Here is a 15,936-nt window from a genome sequence, read left to right as displayed (position 1 = left end):
CTTATCAGTAATGGAATGCTCCCTCCTTGCCTGAAACCATGAGATGCTTTACGCATAGTTTCTTACTTAATCGACACAATAAGTAAGATACTTCCCTAAGGCCACAGAGTAGAGAGTCACAGAGCCAGGCCTCCAGTGAGTTCTGCCTAATTCCAGAGACTGTGGGTCACTCGGTGTGGTGGGGAAATGCTGCTGACCGCAGGTTAATAGCTCTTATTTTGTTAGGTTCTGGTGAAAACTGTCACCTGGTGAAGCACGCGGCGCAGTGCCTGGCGTGTGGCAGGAACTCAAAGTGAACGGTAGTTACTCAGATTACTACACACAGAGGTGGCACAGCAAGACGAGATCCAACGTACCTTCTGGGTCAAACCACTTCGGCCCCTGCTCCCCAGTCCCCAGGGCTGATGCGCTTGAATTAGACAGGATTAAAGGCTTATTGGAGCTAGAAGCCGCACCCCAACTCCCGAGTTTAGCCCCAGACCTTCTGTCCGCCCGCTGAGAAGGACGAGGGAGGAAGGCAGCCACCACACAGGGCAGTGCCTGACGCACAGTCAAGGGATTTTTTGTGCAGGAGCCAGCTCTCCTGCTGGATCCCCATGACGAAAGAATGGGCCCTGATCTTGTCCGTGCTGATCTGTGGCCTGGCCGGCCCCACGCACTTGTTCCAGCCAAGCCTGGTGCTAGACATGGCCAAGGTCCTTCTGGATAACTACTGCTTCCCAGAGAACCTGATGGGGATGCAGGAAGCCATCGAGCAGGCCATCAAGAGTCGTAAGATCCTCGCCATCTCAGACCCTCAGACTCTGGCCCATGTGCTGACCACGGGGGTGCAGAGCTCCTTGAACGACCCTCGCCTGGTCATCTCATATGAGCCCAGCACCCTTGAGGCTCCCCGGCAAGCCCCAGCACTCACCAACCTCACACAAGAGGAACAGCTTGCCCGGTTGCAGAAGGGCATCCGCCACGAGGTTCTGGAGGGCAATGTGGGCTACCTGCGTATGGACGACATCCCAGGCCAGGAGGTGGTGAGCAAGCTGGGGGGCTTCCTGGTGACCAGCGTCTGGAGGGAGCTCATGGGCACCTCTGCCTTGGTGCTGGACCTCCGGCACTGCACTGGGGGCCATATTTCCGGCATCCCCTACGTCATCTCCTACCTACACCCAGGGAACACAGTCCTGCACGTGGATACCATCTACAACCGCCCCTCCAATACAACCACTGAGATCTGGACCCTGCCCCAGGTCCTAGGAGAAAGGTACAGTGCCGACAAGGATGTGGTGGTCCTCACCAGCGGCCACACGGGGGGCGTGGCTGAGGACATCACTTACATCCTCAAACAGATGCGCAGGGCCATCGTGGTGGGTGAGCGGACTGTGGGGGGTGCCCTGGACCTCCAGAAGCTGCGGATTGGCCAGTCCGACTTCTTCCTCACTGTGCCTGTGTCCAGGTCCCTAGGGCCCCTGGGAGGAGGCAGCCAGACATGGGAGGGCAGCGGGGTGCTGCCCTGTGTGGGGACACCAGCAGAGCAGGCGCTCGAGAAAGCCCTGGCCATCCTCACTCTGCGCCGGGCCCTGCCAGGAGTTGTGCAGCGCCTGCAGGAGGCGCTGCAGGCCTACTACACGCTGGTGGACCGCGTGCCCACCCTGCTGCACCACCTGGCCAACATGGACTTCTCTGCGGTGGTCTCCGAGGAGGACTTGGTCACGAAGCTCAACACTGGTCTACAGACTGCGTCTGAGGACCCCAGGCTCCTGGTGCGGGCCGTCAGGCCCAAGGAAACCCTTTCTGGGCCTGAGGTCGGAGACGCTGACCCTCCGGAGGTGGTCCCCACAGTGGCCGAGGATGAGGCTGTCCGGCGGGCCCTGGTGGACTCTATGTTCCAGGTGTCCGTGCTGCCGGGCAACGTGGGCTACCTCCGCTTTGACAGCTTTGCCGACGCCTCGGTGCTGGAGGTGCTGAGCCCATACATCGTGCAGCAGGTGTGGGAGCCCCTGCAGGACACGGAGCACCTCATCATGGACCTGCGCCAGAACCCCGGGGGGCCATCCTCTGCTGTGCCCCTGCTACTCTCTTACTTCCAGGGCCCCGACACTGGCTCCGTGCGCCTCTTCACCACCTATGACCGCCGTACCAACGTCACACAGGAGCACTTCAGCCGCATGGAGCTGCTGGGCCAATGCTACCCCACCCAGCGCGGGGTGTACCTGCTCACCAGCCACCGCACTGCCACCGCCGCCGAGGAGCTGGCCTTCCTCATGCAGTCGCTGGGCTGGGCCACGCTGGTGGGCGAGATCACCGCGGGCAGCCTGCTGCACACCCGCACGGTGCCCCTGCTAGAGATGCCCGAGGGGGACCTGGTGCTCACGGTGCCCGTGCTCACCTTCATCGACAACCACGGCGAGTGCTGGCTGGGGGGTGGCGTGGTGCCCGATGCCATCGTGCTGGCTGAGGAGGCCCTGGACAAGGCCCAAGAGGTGCTGGAGTTCCACCGCAGCCTGGAGGCCTTGGTGGAGGGCACAGGGCACCTGGTGGAGGCGCACTACGCACAGCCAGAGGTCGTCGGGCAGACCAGTGCCCTGCTGAGAGCCAAGCTGGCCCAGGGGGCCTACCGCACAGCCGTGGACCTGGAGTCACTGGCCTCCCAGCTCACGGCCGACCTGCAGGAGATGTCTGGGGACCACCGTCTGCTGGTGTTCCACAGCCCTGGTGAGATGGTGGCTGAGGAGGTGCCCCCGCCACCCCCCGCTGTCCCGTCCCCAGAGGAGGTCTCCTACCTCATTGAAGCCCTGTTTAAAACAGAGGTGCTCCCTGGCCGACTGGGTTACCTGCGCTTCGACGCCATGGCTGAGCTGGAGACGGTGAAGGCCATCGGGCCACAGTTGGTGCAGCTGGTGTGGCAGGGGCTGGTGGACACAGCTGCGCTGGTCGTCGACCTGAGGTACAACCCCGGCAGCTACTCCACTGCCGTGCCACTGCTCTGCTCCTACTTCTTTGAGGCAGAGCCCCGCCAGCACCTCTACTCTGTCTTTGACAGGGCCACCTCGAGGGTCACGGAGGTGTGGACCCTGCCGCAGGTGGCCGGTCAGCGCTATGGCCCCCACAAGGACCTCTACATCCTGACGAGCCACATCAGCGGGTCGGCAGCGGAGGCTTTTGCCCACACCATGCAGGACCTGCAGCGGGCCACAGTCATTGGGGAGCCCACAGCTGGAGGGGCACTCTCTGTGGGCATCTACCAGGTGGGCAGCAGCCCCTTATATGCCTCCATGCCCACGCAGATGGCCCTGAGTGCCAGCACAGGCGAGGTCTGGGACCTGGCTGGGGTGGAGCCGGACATCGCCGTGCCCATGAGTGAGGCCCTCTCCACAGCCCGGGACATAGTGGCCCTGCGTGCCAAGGTGTCCACCGTGCTGCAGACAACCGGGAAACTGGTAGCCGATAACTATGCCTCTCCAGAACTGGGGGCCAAGATGGCTGCCAAGCTGAGCGGTCTGCAGAGCCGCTATTCCAGGGTGACCTCAGAAGGGGCCCTGGCTGAGATGCTGGGGGCTGATCTGCAGATGCTGTCCGGAGACCCACACCTGAAGACAGCCCATATCCCTGAGGATGCCAAGGACCGCATTCCCGGGATTGTGCCCATGCAGGTGAGATATAAGGGATGCTTAGCCTAGCACAGTCCCAGGAATGAGCCGACCGCTTGTCTGCACACCCCGGGCTCTGTGCGTGGTGCAAGACAATGGCCTCCAGACTTGGTTCTGTGTTCAAGTTCTCACTAGTCACATTTTTCCTTCCTCTCCTCCTGTCATCCCTCCCCCTTCTCACGTCCATGAGGTCCCTGAGCACCTCTGTTGAATAGTGGTACCCACAGGAACGCAGTTTGAAAAGCCCTGGTAGAGAAGGAGTTTCACTCTTGGCAGGGGCGGAAGGCAAATGTTTGCAGCGCTTCTTATAGTCAGTGGTGAGGAAAAGGTCAGGTCACGAGAAGTCACGACGGTTTCCTCCTCTGGCAACATGGGGTTTGTGTTCATTCTCACCACCTGCCCACCTGGTGGGGGGGGGGGGCTGCAGTTTGTGTGAGTGAGTTGAGGGGGCAGGGGGAGAGAAGCAGGCAGAGGTCTCGACCTCACAGTTGCCTCAGAGCTAAAGCATGGAGCCCGGACACGGGCAGGGGTGTGGGCAGGGGTGCCTTGCACAGCCCAGAGGACCACGGCAGTGGTGAGGCCCCCCTGCCTTCTCCTCCCCTCCCACCACGCATGTCATTGTAGTTCTACTGCGGCCGGAAGGCGCTCACTCAGTGGGCGTGTTCTGAACCGAGGGCCAGCTGGATGGGAAATTCTGCACAAGGCGATTGTGGTCAGTTTATCTGAAGCCAGCAGTGACGTTTGGGGAAACACTGAAAAGGTAAATCAAGGTTGAGGAGCTCTGCTGCTGGGTGGTTGAGAAGAAAGTTCTCCAGACCCGTGGCCCAGATAAGCCAAGGGTTCACCAAGCACTCCCATCAGCTAGGAGCCTCATCAAAAGGCAGCATTTACAACATCTCTCCACGTGGTTTATCATCCATTATTTCACTGCATAGTCTTGAGGAGGCAGGGCAGCATTTGTCTCGGGTTCCCTGGAAAGCAGGTCTTGGATGCAAGCAGTTCATGGGGGAGGCGGTCTCTGAAGCAGGAGTGCAGGAGCAGAGAGAGTGGGAAGGAGGGAAGTGGACAGGTGGGGACAGGTGGGTGCATTGTTGAAGCTGTTGCTTCTGAAGATTCCAGTGGGAACCTAACAAGTGAGGGGAATGCCTCCCGGAGCTGTCCATCTGCAGATGGGACCGGGCAGCTCCTGTCCTTCATTGGCTGAAGGTCCCCCTGTGGACATAAACTCTCTCAGACTCTGAGGCAGCTTGGAGAAGGTCCTGAAGGAGAGGGTGGAAAGACATGGGGTGTGCTGGAGGCAGGCCCTGGCAGCCAAGGCCGGCGGCAGCCAGAGTCAGAGGAGGGCTAAGGGCGCGAGAAGCATCTACTGCAGAATAGCCATCCCCGTTTTACAAAAAAATAAACGGAAGCCCAGAGGGGTGCAGAGGAGAGTGGCCAATGGCCAAAGAGCTTGTGACTGAGGGCAGAGCAGGCCCTGGAGGCCGGGTGTCCCAGTTAACCCCCGGCACACTGCTTGTTCTCATTCCAGCCCACAGAGCCTGTGTCCTTCTAGCAGTCTTGAAGAGAGAAGAGGAGGCACAAGGCATGTTGGGGGAGCCTCATATGTGGCACTGTGCTGGGCTCACAGGGCTACCAGATTCCAAATCACTCCTTTCTAGTGTAGCCAGGGTTCATGAATTTGCAGTCACATGTAGATTCAGCTTCTGGCTCCACCACTTACTGTGTGACTGTGTTCACTCCGTGCTTCAGTTTCCTCACTGAAAGGAGGAGGGATGCTACAGGGTGCCCTGAGGGTGATGGTAAGGGCTGCAATGTGCCCAGCAGAAGGCCAAACCCCCGCTGAAGACTTAGGGGCCCAGTAGCTAGCTAATACCTTCCCTCCGTGCCGAGGGAAGGAAAGGAAGATGAACTCAGAGACATCAGAAAGTGTCAGGTGCTGTCGGTGAGGGGAGGGGGGCAGGGATCAGAGTGGAGAGCACACCTGGGCCTTGTAGCTCTGGACCCCATGGCCCATGGTGTGGGGTTTGCACACATGAGTGTTCTCTGTAAGGAGTCTGCCAACCACATCTTACCAACCTTGGGTCCACATCCTAGGCCCACCACCCACATAACCTCCTAGATGCTCCACCGGAAAAGCTCCTGGCACCTACTACCTCCTTCAGAAAAGTTAGTCCACTTCCATCCCTCAGTATCATTCATGTATAAAGGAAAACTACGGTGACCACTTTCCTGAGCTGTAAAATCTGCTAATCTGCTCCTTTGCAGACACTGAGCTGGACCCCCCCCCCTCATCTTTCAGATCCCTTCCCCTGAAGTCTTTGAGGACCTGATCAAGTTCTCCTTTCATACTAATGTGTTTGAGGACAACCTTGGCTACCTGAGGTTTGACATGTTTGGGGACTGTGAGCTGCTCACCCAGGTGTCAGAGCTGCTGGTGGAGCATGTCTGGAAGAAGATCGTGCACACAGATGCCATGATCATCGACATGAGGTCAGTGGTCCAGGGAGGAGGGGAGGGGCAGGCAGAGGTCTCTGGCCCTGGGGGTTCTGGCTTGGTCGGCTGCAGGGAACCCCCGCACTGGTGGTCTTTTTAAGCTCATCAGATGATCCCAATGTTTATTCCAGGCTGAGAATCACTGGGCTACTCCTTGGCTCCCAAACTTGCCTGGTCATTGGATTCAGTGGAGAGAGAGGGGGAAAGGGAGACATTAAGAACAGATTCCAGGGCACCCTACTGAATCCAGAGCTCCAGGGGTGAGGCCTTGTCATCTGTGTACTCGAAAGGCATCATCCCAGGTGATTCTGACCATCAATCAATCTCATGTCATACAAAATCAGCCCATGACCACTCCGGTCATGAGAATTAGAAAGCCAGAGTCCCATATGTTGGTTGGCTAATTGAATTTAAATAAAATTTTAAAAAAAGAAAGAAAGAAAGAAAGAGAAAGAAAGAAGAAAGAAAGAAAGGAAGGAAGGAAGGAAGGAAGGAAGGAAGGAAGGAAGAAAGAAAGAAAGAAAGAAAGAAAGAAAGAAAGAAAGAAAGAAAGAAAGAAAGAAGAAAGAAAGAAAGAAAGAAAGAAAGAAAGAAAGAAAGAAAGAAAGAAAGAAAGAAAGAAAGAAAGAAAGAAAGAAAGAAGGAAGGAAACCAGAGTCCCGGAGAGAATTTGCAAATTAGCCACTATTTTTGCAAAAAGAATTCTTTGCCTCACAAAAAGACTGTTGGCCGGATGCTTTCTAGCAGCTAGAGACCTCCCTCCTGGAGAAGGGTGGAAGAGCAACTTCCCCGCCTGCAGCAACCAGGCCCAGGACTCCCTGACTGCTCTGGGCACCTGCGCGGGCACAGGGAGGGGCAGGCTGCCCCCCCTCCCCGGAGGTGGAACCCCAACCCCCCAGCTGCAGAAGAGAAGTTGCCAGAACTGGCCAAGTCATGACCTGCCACTCAGCCATAGTTCTTGGTCCTCACTAGGAGGGGGTCCGGATCTCAGAGGCTTGTTCTCCCTGGAAAAGGAAACATCTCCCAGGGTTCTGTGTGTGTGTGTTGCCAGAACTTGCGCTTGAGGGCTCCTGTCGTACCCCTGAAGATTTTATCCTTCAAACACTTATTGAACATGCAGATGATGCTCATGCTAAGGACAGGCACAGGCTCTCCCCTTCTCCCGTGTCCCCCCACCTCCCAATGTAGTTCCACAATTCTGAGCACTCTGCTACACTAAGTGCCCCATGAGGACACACCAACAAAAATGTCCAGTGGGTTTTGTGGGATTATGGAGAATGCAGCTGGGGAAGGCAGTAACCTCACAGGCAGCAGGGGTGCGGGAGAGCAGTCCATGGTCAGTAAGTGGGGAAAATTTATCAACAATTTCATGACTGCAGGACTTGTCAGAGCCTTTAATGTAATTTATACAATACGTATCACATAATGTATTAATATGTGATCAGAAGGGGCAGGTATGGCATTCAATATTTTCTACACAAATTTGACCACAAAGTCTCTTGTTCTCAAGAGACTTGTATGCTGGGAAATGCCAAACAAGGAATTCTGCAGGAGGAAGATGGGGCACTAGGATGGGGCACTGAGGCTGCCTGGAATTAGTGTCCTTCTTAGGACAAAGGTCCCAGGCTCCCAGAGGGGAATGGAGGGCCTCCCTGTGAACTCCTCCCCAACGGCTCCCACTTCCCTTCCCTCAGGTTCAACATCGGCGGCCCCACCTCCTCCATCTCTGCCTTATGCTCCTACTTCTTCGATGAAGGCCCTCCAATTCTGCTGGACAAAATCTACAGCCGGCCCAATGACTCTGTCAGTGAGCTCTGGACCCACTCCCGGCTCGCAGGTATGTGCAGAAGCCTTCCCTTTCCTGTTCTCATTCTAGAAGCTTCTGGAAAATCAGGGAAAGGAAAGATAGCTTGGGTTCCGGGAAAAGTAATAGTAAAATATAAAGCCCCTGCCCTATGCTGTGCGCTTTTACAGATGATCCTTAATCCCTGCAAAATGCTACCTTTATACTTAATTTCTAGAGGAGAAAAATGAGTCTTAACTAGGTTGAGTATCTTATCTAACATCACCCAACTAGCAAGTGAAAGAGCCAGAGTTTGAACACTGGTTTGTCTAAAACCAAAATGCCCTCCATTCTCACCACTACAACCATCAGCCTACAAGACAAATGCAAAACTGTAAGGATCCCCCTGCCCATCACCAAACCACACAGGGTGTCTGGCGCCCATCCTGCCTGAGCTCCCAGCAGCAGCTCAGCATACGTGCTCGAAGAAAGTTTGTGGCTCTGGACCCAGAGCAGTGGCTGGAGGAGCGAATGCAGGCCCAGGGCTCTCACAGCCCCATTGTGGGTGACAGGCTCACTCCGACTCCCTTGCTCAGCACGACAAACCAATGAACCTACACTCCCATCTGACGAGGGGCTAGGGGACCAATGGTGGGGGCTGCATATGACCAGAAGGAGACAGCCACATGGCTGTCCCCACAATTCACACTTTTTACACTTCCTTATCACACGAGGATTTGAGGGGAACTTCAAGACATACATGCAAAAATATTGCAAAATGTAAATAAAAATTAGAACCAGGTGAATTGTAAATTCAAATAGACATTCAAAACCAAGAGGAACAAATAGACTCGAATCTGCAGATCATGGGGTCCTAGAATTGTGGTGTCTAACCCAGGAGCTGCACGTCCCACGTGGCCACCAAGCATTGAGATGGGGCTCATATGAACTGAGATGTAAAAAGTGTATAAAGTGCACATCAGATTTGGAAGACTTTCTTATGGAAAGATAAGGATAGAAAATCACTCAATAATTTTTATTGATTACGTTTTTGAGCTATATTGAGTTAAATAAAACATTATTAGGATTCATTTCATCTGTTTCTTTTTACTTGTTTAATGTGACTCCTAGAAAGCTTACAGTGACACCTGAGGCTCACATTCTGGCTCACATTCTGTTGCATTTCTATCAGACGTCGCTGTCCTAGAGGGTTGTTGCGATGAAGTCACACGTTTGGATCTTCTGGGAGTCCAAAGTGAAAAGTGAGACTGGTCAGGTTAGGCATTCTCATTATTCGCGAACAGGAAGAGCATCCTTTTTCTGGGCACACATTCTTATCTCCATTTTACAGATACAGAACTGGGGCTCAGGAAGGAGTGACTTGCATGTGGACACAAGGCCACAGAACTAAAGTCCAGGCCTTCCTCTTTGCGGGGCCAGACAGTATGGAGAAGGCATGTGCCTCCGGGTGGGGGCTGGACTTGCCATCTTGAAGGACCTTCTATTTTCCAGGTGAACGCTACGGCTCTGAGAAAAATGTGGCCATTCTGACCAGCGCCCTGACGGCCGGCGCCGCGGAGGAATTTACCTACATCATGAAGAGGCTGGGCCGGGCACTGGTCATCGGGGAGGTGACCAGTGGGGGCTGCCAGCCACCACAAACCTACCACGTAGATGGCACTCATCTCTACATCACCATCCCCACGGCCCGTTCAGTGGGGGCTGCAGATGGCAGCTCCTGGGAAGGGGTGGGTGTGACGCCCCATGTGGCTGTCTCTGCTGAGGCGGCCCTCGCCAGAGCCAAGGAGATGCTCCAGCACACTCTGCTGAGGGCAAGAAGGAGCCCCGGGGTGGGCGGGACCTCCAGGCCACATAAAAAGGGCACTCCAGCGCGTGGTCCTGCCTGAGGCCGCGAGGGGCAGCAAAGGGGCCTGCTGAGCTCCCGTAGAGTTAGAGTTGGTGGTACCCTTGGAGTTCATCCAATGGTCTCTTCACCACTGCCAACATCTCCATTTGAACATCTAGGGACAGGGAGCTCGCCCCTCAGAGGCAACCCCATCCATAGTAGGTTTTGGGCGAGGTGAAGTCCAGAGGCACCCCCACCCGTGCTTCTTAATTGCCGACCCCTGGTCAGGGAGCAGCTCTATCCAATAGAGTTACAACGCGAGCCGCAGATACCAGCGTATGCTTTCTAGTAGTAAAAAGAAACAGGTAATATTTATTTTCATAGTGTAATTTATTTAACCAACTATATCCACAGTAGTACCATTTCAGCAGTATAAAAATTATTATGAATGAGATGTTTTTGCAGGGAGCCTTTGAAATCTGGTAGGTAGTCTGCACTTACAGTGCATCCCATTTCTCACACACATGTCCCGTGCTCGGTGGCCACCTGCAGCTGGTGGATCCCATGTGGGACAGCGCAGGCCTAGAGGCCAGGCACCCCAATTCCCCAGCACATTGTGCCCTCTCTGCCCTCCCTGCGTCTGCATCTTCCCCATTAAAGCACCTCTCCCTCCTGCCCGGGGATTGTTTCTGTTCCCATCATGCTTCTCGGGAGCGATGGCCATCTTACTCACCCTGGTCTCCTACTGCCCACCACTTAGCACAGCACCTGGTGCCCAAGGAGCACACATGAGTAACTGGCAGCAAGTCTGTTTTCCTCTAGGTGGCAGCCCTTAGACCCTTGAAGACGGGTCCAGTTTCACCTGGAATCCTCCCAATCCAATTCTATATGGCAAGTCTGTCTTCCCTTCATATGTTCCTCCCTTGGCCTTGTTCTCCAGCTTCTGTCAGGGGCTCCCAAAAGTGGGCTCCAGTACCATGCAGCATTTGGACATGCAGAGTTGCAACTTGAGGGGAGAGTGGCCCTGGACGGTGGTCTGGGTGCCTGCCCCTCTTGGCCTAGTGCAGCCTATCACCGTGCTGGCTCTGGCGACCAAGCCCAATCCTAATAGGGTGAGAAGCTGGCAGACCCCAAGACCTCCTCCAGAACCGAGAAAGCCCCAGGAGGAGATGGGGAGCTTGGGGGGTGACCTGGAGGAATGAGGCCCCTGGCTGGCCCTGGGAGCCACGCAAACTTACTCTGCTGGAAATCACCAGGGACCCTAAAGTGAGAGACTTCCAGGCCCCTGCCCAAAGTCATGGTGGGGATGTAGCTGGAATAGTGGGGACATCCACAGCCCCCAGTTAGTGCTCTCAGAGCCTGGGCTCCAAGATGTCTGAGTGAGGATGAAGTCCTGGTGCCATCTGGCCTTGATGTCTGGGGAGTCCAGCCTGGAGCTGCCACAGGCGACGTCCCGCAGGGCACTGGGACGACTTCATTACACAACCCTGACTTCACCAGCGCCCTCCCCAGGTCCCAGAGAGTTGTGGAGTCTAAGCACACCCCTGGGTCACCAGCAATACCTAGGGATTTCGCCACCTGGAAAACCTTGAACCAACCCTGTCTAAATAGGAAAGCTCTGATGGAAAGCATTCCAGTTCCTCTTCCTTCTGCTAAATTCAACTAAGATTAAGTGCACGACTGAATGTTAACTGTAGCACAGATACTGGAATCTCACCCTTTTCTTCATTAGACCTATTAACATCCGGGCAGATGTGTGACGCCCCTACATGCTTACATTCTAGGCGTTCTCTCTCCTCCCTCTTCCTTCCCACCCTTCCCCACACACAGCTATCTGATGATCACCTAAATCAAACAATGGTTCCTCTAGGTGGTAGAATCAGGGGTCATATTTTAACTTTTTTTTTCTCTTTATATTTTTCTTTTTTTTCTTAAATCCTTATAATAAGCATAGATCATAATTTTCAAATGCAGCAGTCATTATTTCAAAAATGAAATAAATAAAACAAATTATATCTTGAGTCACTAACCATACCTTAGTGATTACTAGTGATTGCTTTTTTTTTTCCATGGGTTTTCCTTTGATATTATTTGGATTTCCTTGATTTACACAACCGACATTTATTGACAGTTGATTTTGTTTAAGGTGTCAGACTAGGTGCTGGGGGTCTGCCGACGGCACAGACTCCATGGGTCTTAAATAGGGGAAGGGGTGGGGCAGCTCTTAGGGTGGATGACATACATAGTTCTCTTCTGAGCCTCACAGTGCATGGACAACAATTTTTTTTAATGGAACACATCACGAATTTGTGTGTCATCCTTGCGCAGGGGCCACGCTAATCTCTGTATCACTGTGATTTGTGTAGATGTGCTGCCGAAAGGAACACTGGACAACCATTCTTACCATTTCCGCAGGAGTCAGCTGACACTCAATTAAGCTCACAAATTCACAGGAGGTCACACAGGTAGCACAAAGGACACGTGTCCTTTAGGCCACCCAACATATGCACCCCCTTTGAGTGTTCAGAGAAGTGCTCCCCATATGAACCTGTGGGAAACAGACTCACTAAGAGCAGTGAGGTGTTTGGGAGCCCAGGTTCCATCTTGAACCTGTCCCGGGGGAAAGGCCAGGCCAGCCACTTCCCAGCTGCGCAACCCTGGGCAAGTTGCTTCACCTTTCTGGGCCTTGGTTTTCTCATCTGGACAATGAGAGACGTAATAGCACTTTCAGGGCTATGAAGACGAAATGAGCTAATCCAGTGTCCAGCCAATGTCATCTGACACCGTTTCCCCCGCCATCAAGCTGGACACACCAGAAGTCCACTTTCCCATCACCCTGGCCACCAGGGTATGGGCACGAGGTCCTTCCTGGGCCAATCAGAGGTTCCTGTGCAGAATATTTCATCTGTTTAAGCAAGTCAAATGTTTAAGCAAGTGGGAGCTGGGCAGCAGTAGTGGTCAGATGCCTAGTGTGCAGGGCTGTGGAGTCATGACCCCACTCAGCAGAGGTGGCAGCAACGTCCTCCAGAGGCAGTCCCCTGCCTGACCATGGCTGAGGTCCTGCTGAGTAGCTCGTTTTTCCTGCCCACTGTCCACCCTGAGCCCTCAGCCTGCCCATCCAACGCTGGGTGCAGGCCAGGCTCCTTTCAAGGCATCCTTTCCTGCTTCCATCAACCACAGACTTTTTTTTTTTTTTTTTTTTTACAACAAACTGCACTGTCCAGTGCAGCTGGGCTAGGGGACAGGTGAGCTTTGAACCCACATCTGTCTGGCTCCAAAGACCCTGCTGTTTCTACCACATCATGAAGAGGCCCTGGAAAGAGGGCCTGAAGTGAGAGAAGTAGACCAAAGGGTCCTGTTCAGACCAAAGAGAAAGGGCCAGTGTTTCCGAGGTGGTTTTCTTGCATTGTTACCTGCTTGGAGATAGAAGACTGGAGAAAAAGGAAAAGGAAAACAAAATCCCACCAGGCCTCTCTTCCGGTGGCAGAGCCAGGTGACCCACAGCTGCCTAGGAGCCTCTGCTCCAATAGACTACAGGCCTCTTGAGCTCTTGATGTCCCAGTATGAACTCATCACCTCTACCTTCTCTTAACTTGCCTGGCCAAGGCCTGCTCCTGTCCCCAAGACCCCTTCTTGTGCACAGCCACACCTCCCTCCTGAAATTAGGGCAGAGATCTGAGAGCTAACCCAAAATCCCTCCTCTCTACCCCCACTCCACTGTGTCCACACAATCACCAGGATAATGAGTTGTCTGAGTTAATTGCACTCTGCTCTGGGCCCACCTGCCATTTCCTCTCCCTTGTTTTGGGGTCCTGGCTTGGTTCTTAAATCCCCACCACAGACTCCTACCCCCATTTCTGTGGCCCAGCCTGGAGTCAGGGCCACTGCTCTGCCATGCAAACTTCTCAGGTCTCCCCCTGCTTGAGGCCCGCCCCCCCCACAAGGCACCCACTGACCTGCAGTGAGAGGGGCTGGGGCCAGCCTGTCCTCCCCATCCCCCAAGGTAACCCCAGCCCACAGACAGGCTGGACCTTCACCATCAGGATCCTTGCTGGAGACTTGTCCAAAGTCCCCAGTCCAGCCGGAGCCAGGGACCACAGTGGAGCATCAGAGGGGAAGACCCCAGCTCTCCTTCCATCTCACCCTCCTGCTTGCCTACACAGCCCTACACGCAGCTGTGTTTGCATGTCTGCCTGTCAGTGAGGGCCTTGGTTATCCACACAGCTTGAATGCAATGAGAGGACAGGGCTCAGAAAAAAAGGATGCAACCCAAATCATACTTGTGGGCAAAGAAGCCTGCCTAGGAGATTCCCACTGGAGGGCGCCCGTCTCGCACCTCCTGGGTCCTATAGGATTAGCGGCCATCTGGCCTGAGGACCTCCTGGCCTCCTTGCTGGTGAGGGTAGCTGTCAGTGAAAATAGCTTGCTAATGCAAGCGGCTTAGAATAGCAAGGGTATCAGAGGCCACTGACTTCCTGTCTCCTGCCCCAGGAAAACACAAGACAGCCAGGGAAGAAAATGTTAAATTTAAGGAACCCCAACCCTCCTCCCAGAATGTACTGCCTCCCCAACCCCCATTCAAAATTGGTTTCTGGAAATTCTCTCCTAGGAAGTGGCACAAATCAAAATGCTACCCTGGGAAGCATAATTTATTTTAAAAAAGAAAACATTTTTTTCCTATGGGACTCATCTCTTACTATATGATTTTTAGTCCTCTCTCATGACTTCTACTACAAAAACAAAAACAAAATTATGCAATTAACCAGGGTATATAAAACCTTCTCTTACAAGAAGTGGCCTTCAGGGGAGGCTCGCTGCCTCCAGGGGGGCGCCAGCACCTGTCAAGGAAAGGGAGGACGCACCCTTCACCTTGGAACAACTGGTGAGGTTCAGCCCTCTGTGGGGGTTCCTTCTTGTGCCCAGAAGAATAGGGCGGTTTGTGTGAGGTTAGCAGGGCTGGACCCAGCACCCAGACTCTTCCAAGTCTGGATACATAATAGATTCAGGGGTCTCCAGCTGGTCACTCCTCCCCCTCCCCATCACCATCACCACTAATGTGCTTCTTTAAGTCCATGCTATTCTGGCCATCAGCTTTTAAAAACCAACTGAATCACTAATTTCACATACAGTACTGATTTCTAGCCTCTCTTGAGGCCTGCATTCAGCCTGGCACTAAAGAGACTTCCTTCACCCAGGACACAGGAATTCTAGGTATCAGACCCATCCTCTCTCCTTTTCTCCCTGTCCCTAAGCCCAGTGGACTTCACTCATGTTCATTAATCTAATTATAGAGTCATTTGGGTAGGATACCCTGTCTTTATGGTCTAAGATTCAGGAACTGGCCAGAAGCTGAAATCCAGGATCCCAGCCTTGTTAAGGTTTTACTTCTCCTCCAGATAAAAGTGGGTGGCAGGGGAGGGGGAGGAGCAGATTTTGGTTATAATTGAGAACTAAAATGGACCTGAATTCAGAATGTCTTATTTCAGCCTCATTAGCACATTTTGGGGACTCTTATAAATCTTAATTGAATGGCTGCTGCTTGGGAGATTAAGATAGACATTGCCATTGTCCCAGCCACTAGAAGGGATTTTCCCTCGCCTATTCCAAGAAATTAGCCAAGCCTTTCTGTTCATTGACTCCGTGGTTTCTGTATGACATCTGTAATGACAACGTGGCCAGAAAAGCACCAAGGCCCAAGATCCTGGAAGAGGGGAGGAGACTGAACACATTGGAGGACAGAGACAAAGACACCAGAGCCCCATGGGGAGACCGTATGACTCTCAGGGAGGCTACCTTCATAGGCGGGGCACATTGGGGGAACTTTCTGTGAACTTGAAAGACAGGGGAGGAATTTGAAAATGACAGACTGCATATCTTACCAGAACCACAGGATCGGGGTGTAGAGCAGATTAAATTAGATATAGAGAATTTAAGGAATGTGATCATTCTTACCCCAGACTTAAAGAGGAAAATTCTCACCTGCTGATGTGATGTTTTGTGGCAACATCACCAGCCAACCCTTAACTAGTATGGAAGGTGGCAGACGGAGATTGGGCAAAGTCATGATTCAGAGTGACTACTCTGGAAGGGCAGGAGAGAAGAAAGGGTGAGGCAGGATTTGACTGCCAAGGGGACTTTGGGAACCCAGCCTGGTGACAAGTAGGAGCTGCCAC

The 15,936-nt window shown here is 53.6% G+C and overlaps 1 protein-coding gene and 1 non-coding gene across 2 annotated transcripts; one reads left to right on the top strand and one right to left on the bottom strand.

Moving 5' to 3' along the window:
• The first annotated feature begins 596 nt into the window (after positions 1 to 596).
• On the top strand, positions 597 to 9,824 carry RBP3 (retinol binding protein 3). The gene is made up of 4 exons (XM_045879199.2): positions 597 to 3,644; positions 5,941 to 6,131; positions 7,829 to 7,971; positions 9,430 to 9,824. The coding sequence occupies exons 1-4, from the start codon at positions 597 to 599 to the stop codon at positions 9,822 to 9,824; spliced, it is 3,777 nt and encodes a 1,258-aa protein (XP_045735155.1).
• A 2,222-nt stretch (positions 9,825 to 12,046) lies between these two features.
• Positions 12,047 to 12,150, bottom strand: LOC123847228 (U6 spliceosomal RNA). Its single transcript, XR_006791474.1, has one exon. It is a non-coding gene; the product is annotated as a U6 spliceosomal RNA (small nuclear RNA).
• Between the last annotated feature and the right edge of the window lie 3,786 nt (positions 12,151 to 15,936).

Source organism: Mirounga angustirostris, unplaced genomic scaffold, assembly GCF_029215605.1.
Source record: "Mirounga angustirostris isolate CCGP_5_RB_7025 unplaced genomic scaffold, mMirAng1.0.hap1 SCAF_6, whole genome shotgun sequence".
Lineage (NCBI taxonomy): Eukaryota > Metazoa > Chordata > Mammalia > Carnivora > Phocidae > Mirounga > Mirounga angustirostris.
The sequence above is the reverse complement of the archived record's forward strand: the minus strand, read 5'-3'. Positions and strand labels throughout refer to the sequence as shown.

Excerpts from the sequence above, each read along its gene's own strand:
- RBP3 (XM_045879199.2), top strand. The coding sequence starts at position 597 with ATGACGAAAGAATGGGCCCTGATCTTGTCCGTGCTGATCTGTGGCCTG. Across the intron at positions 3,645-5,940 it reads CCGGGATTGTGCCCATGCAG|ATCCCTTCCCCTGAAGTCTT; the intron begins GTGAGATATAAG and ends CTCATCTTTCAG. Across the intron at positions 6,132-7,828 it reads GCCATGATCATCGACATGAG|GTTCAACATCGGCGGCCCCA; the intron begins GTCAGTGGTCCA and ends CCCTTCCCTCAG.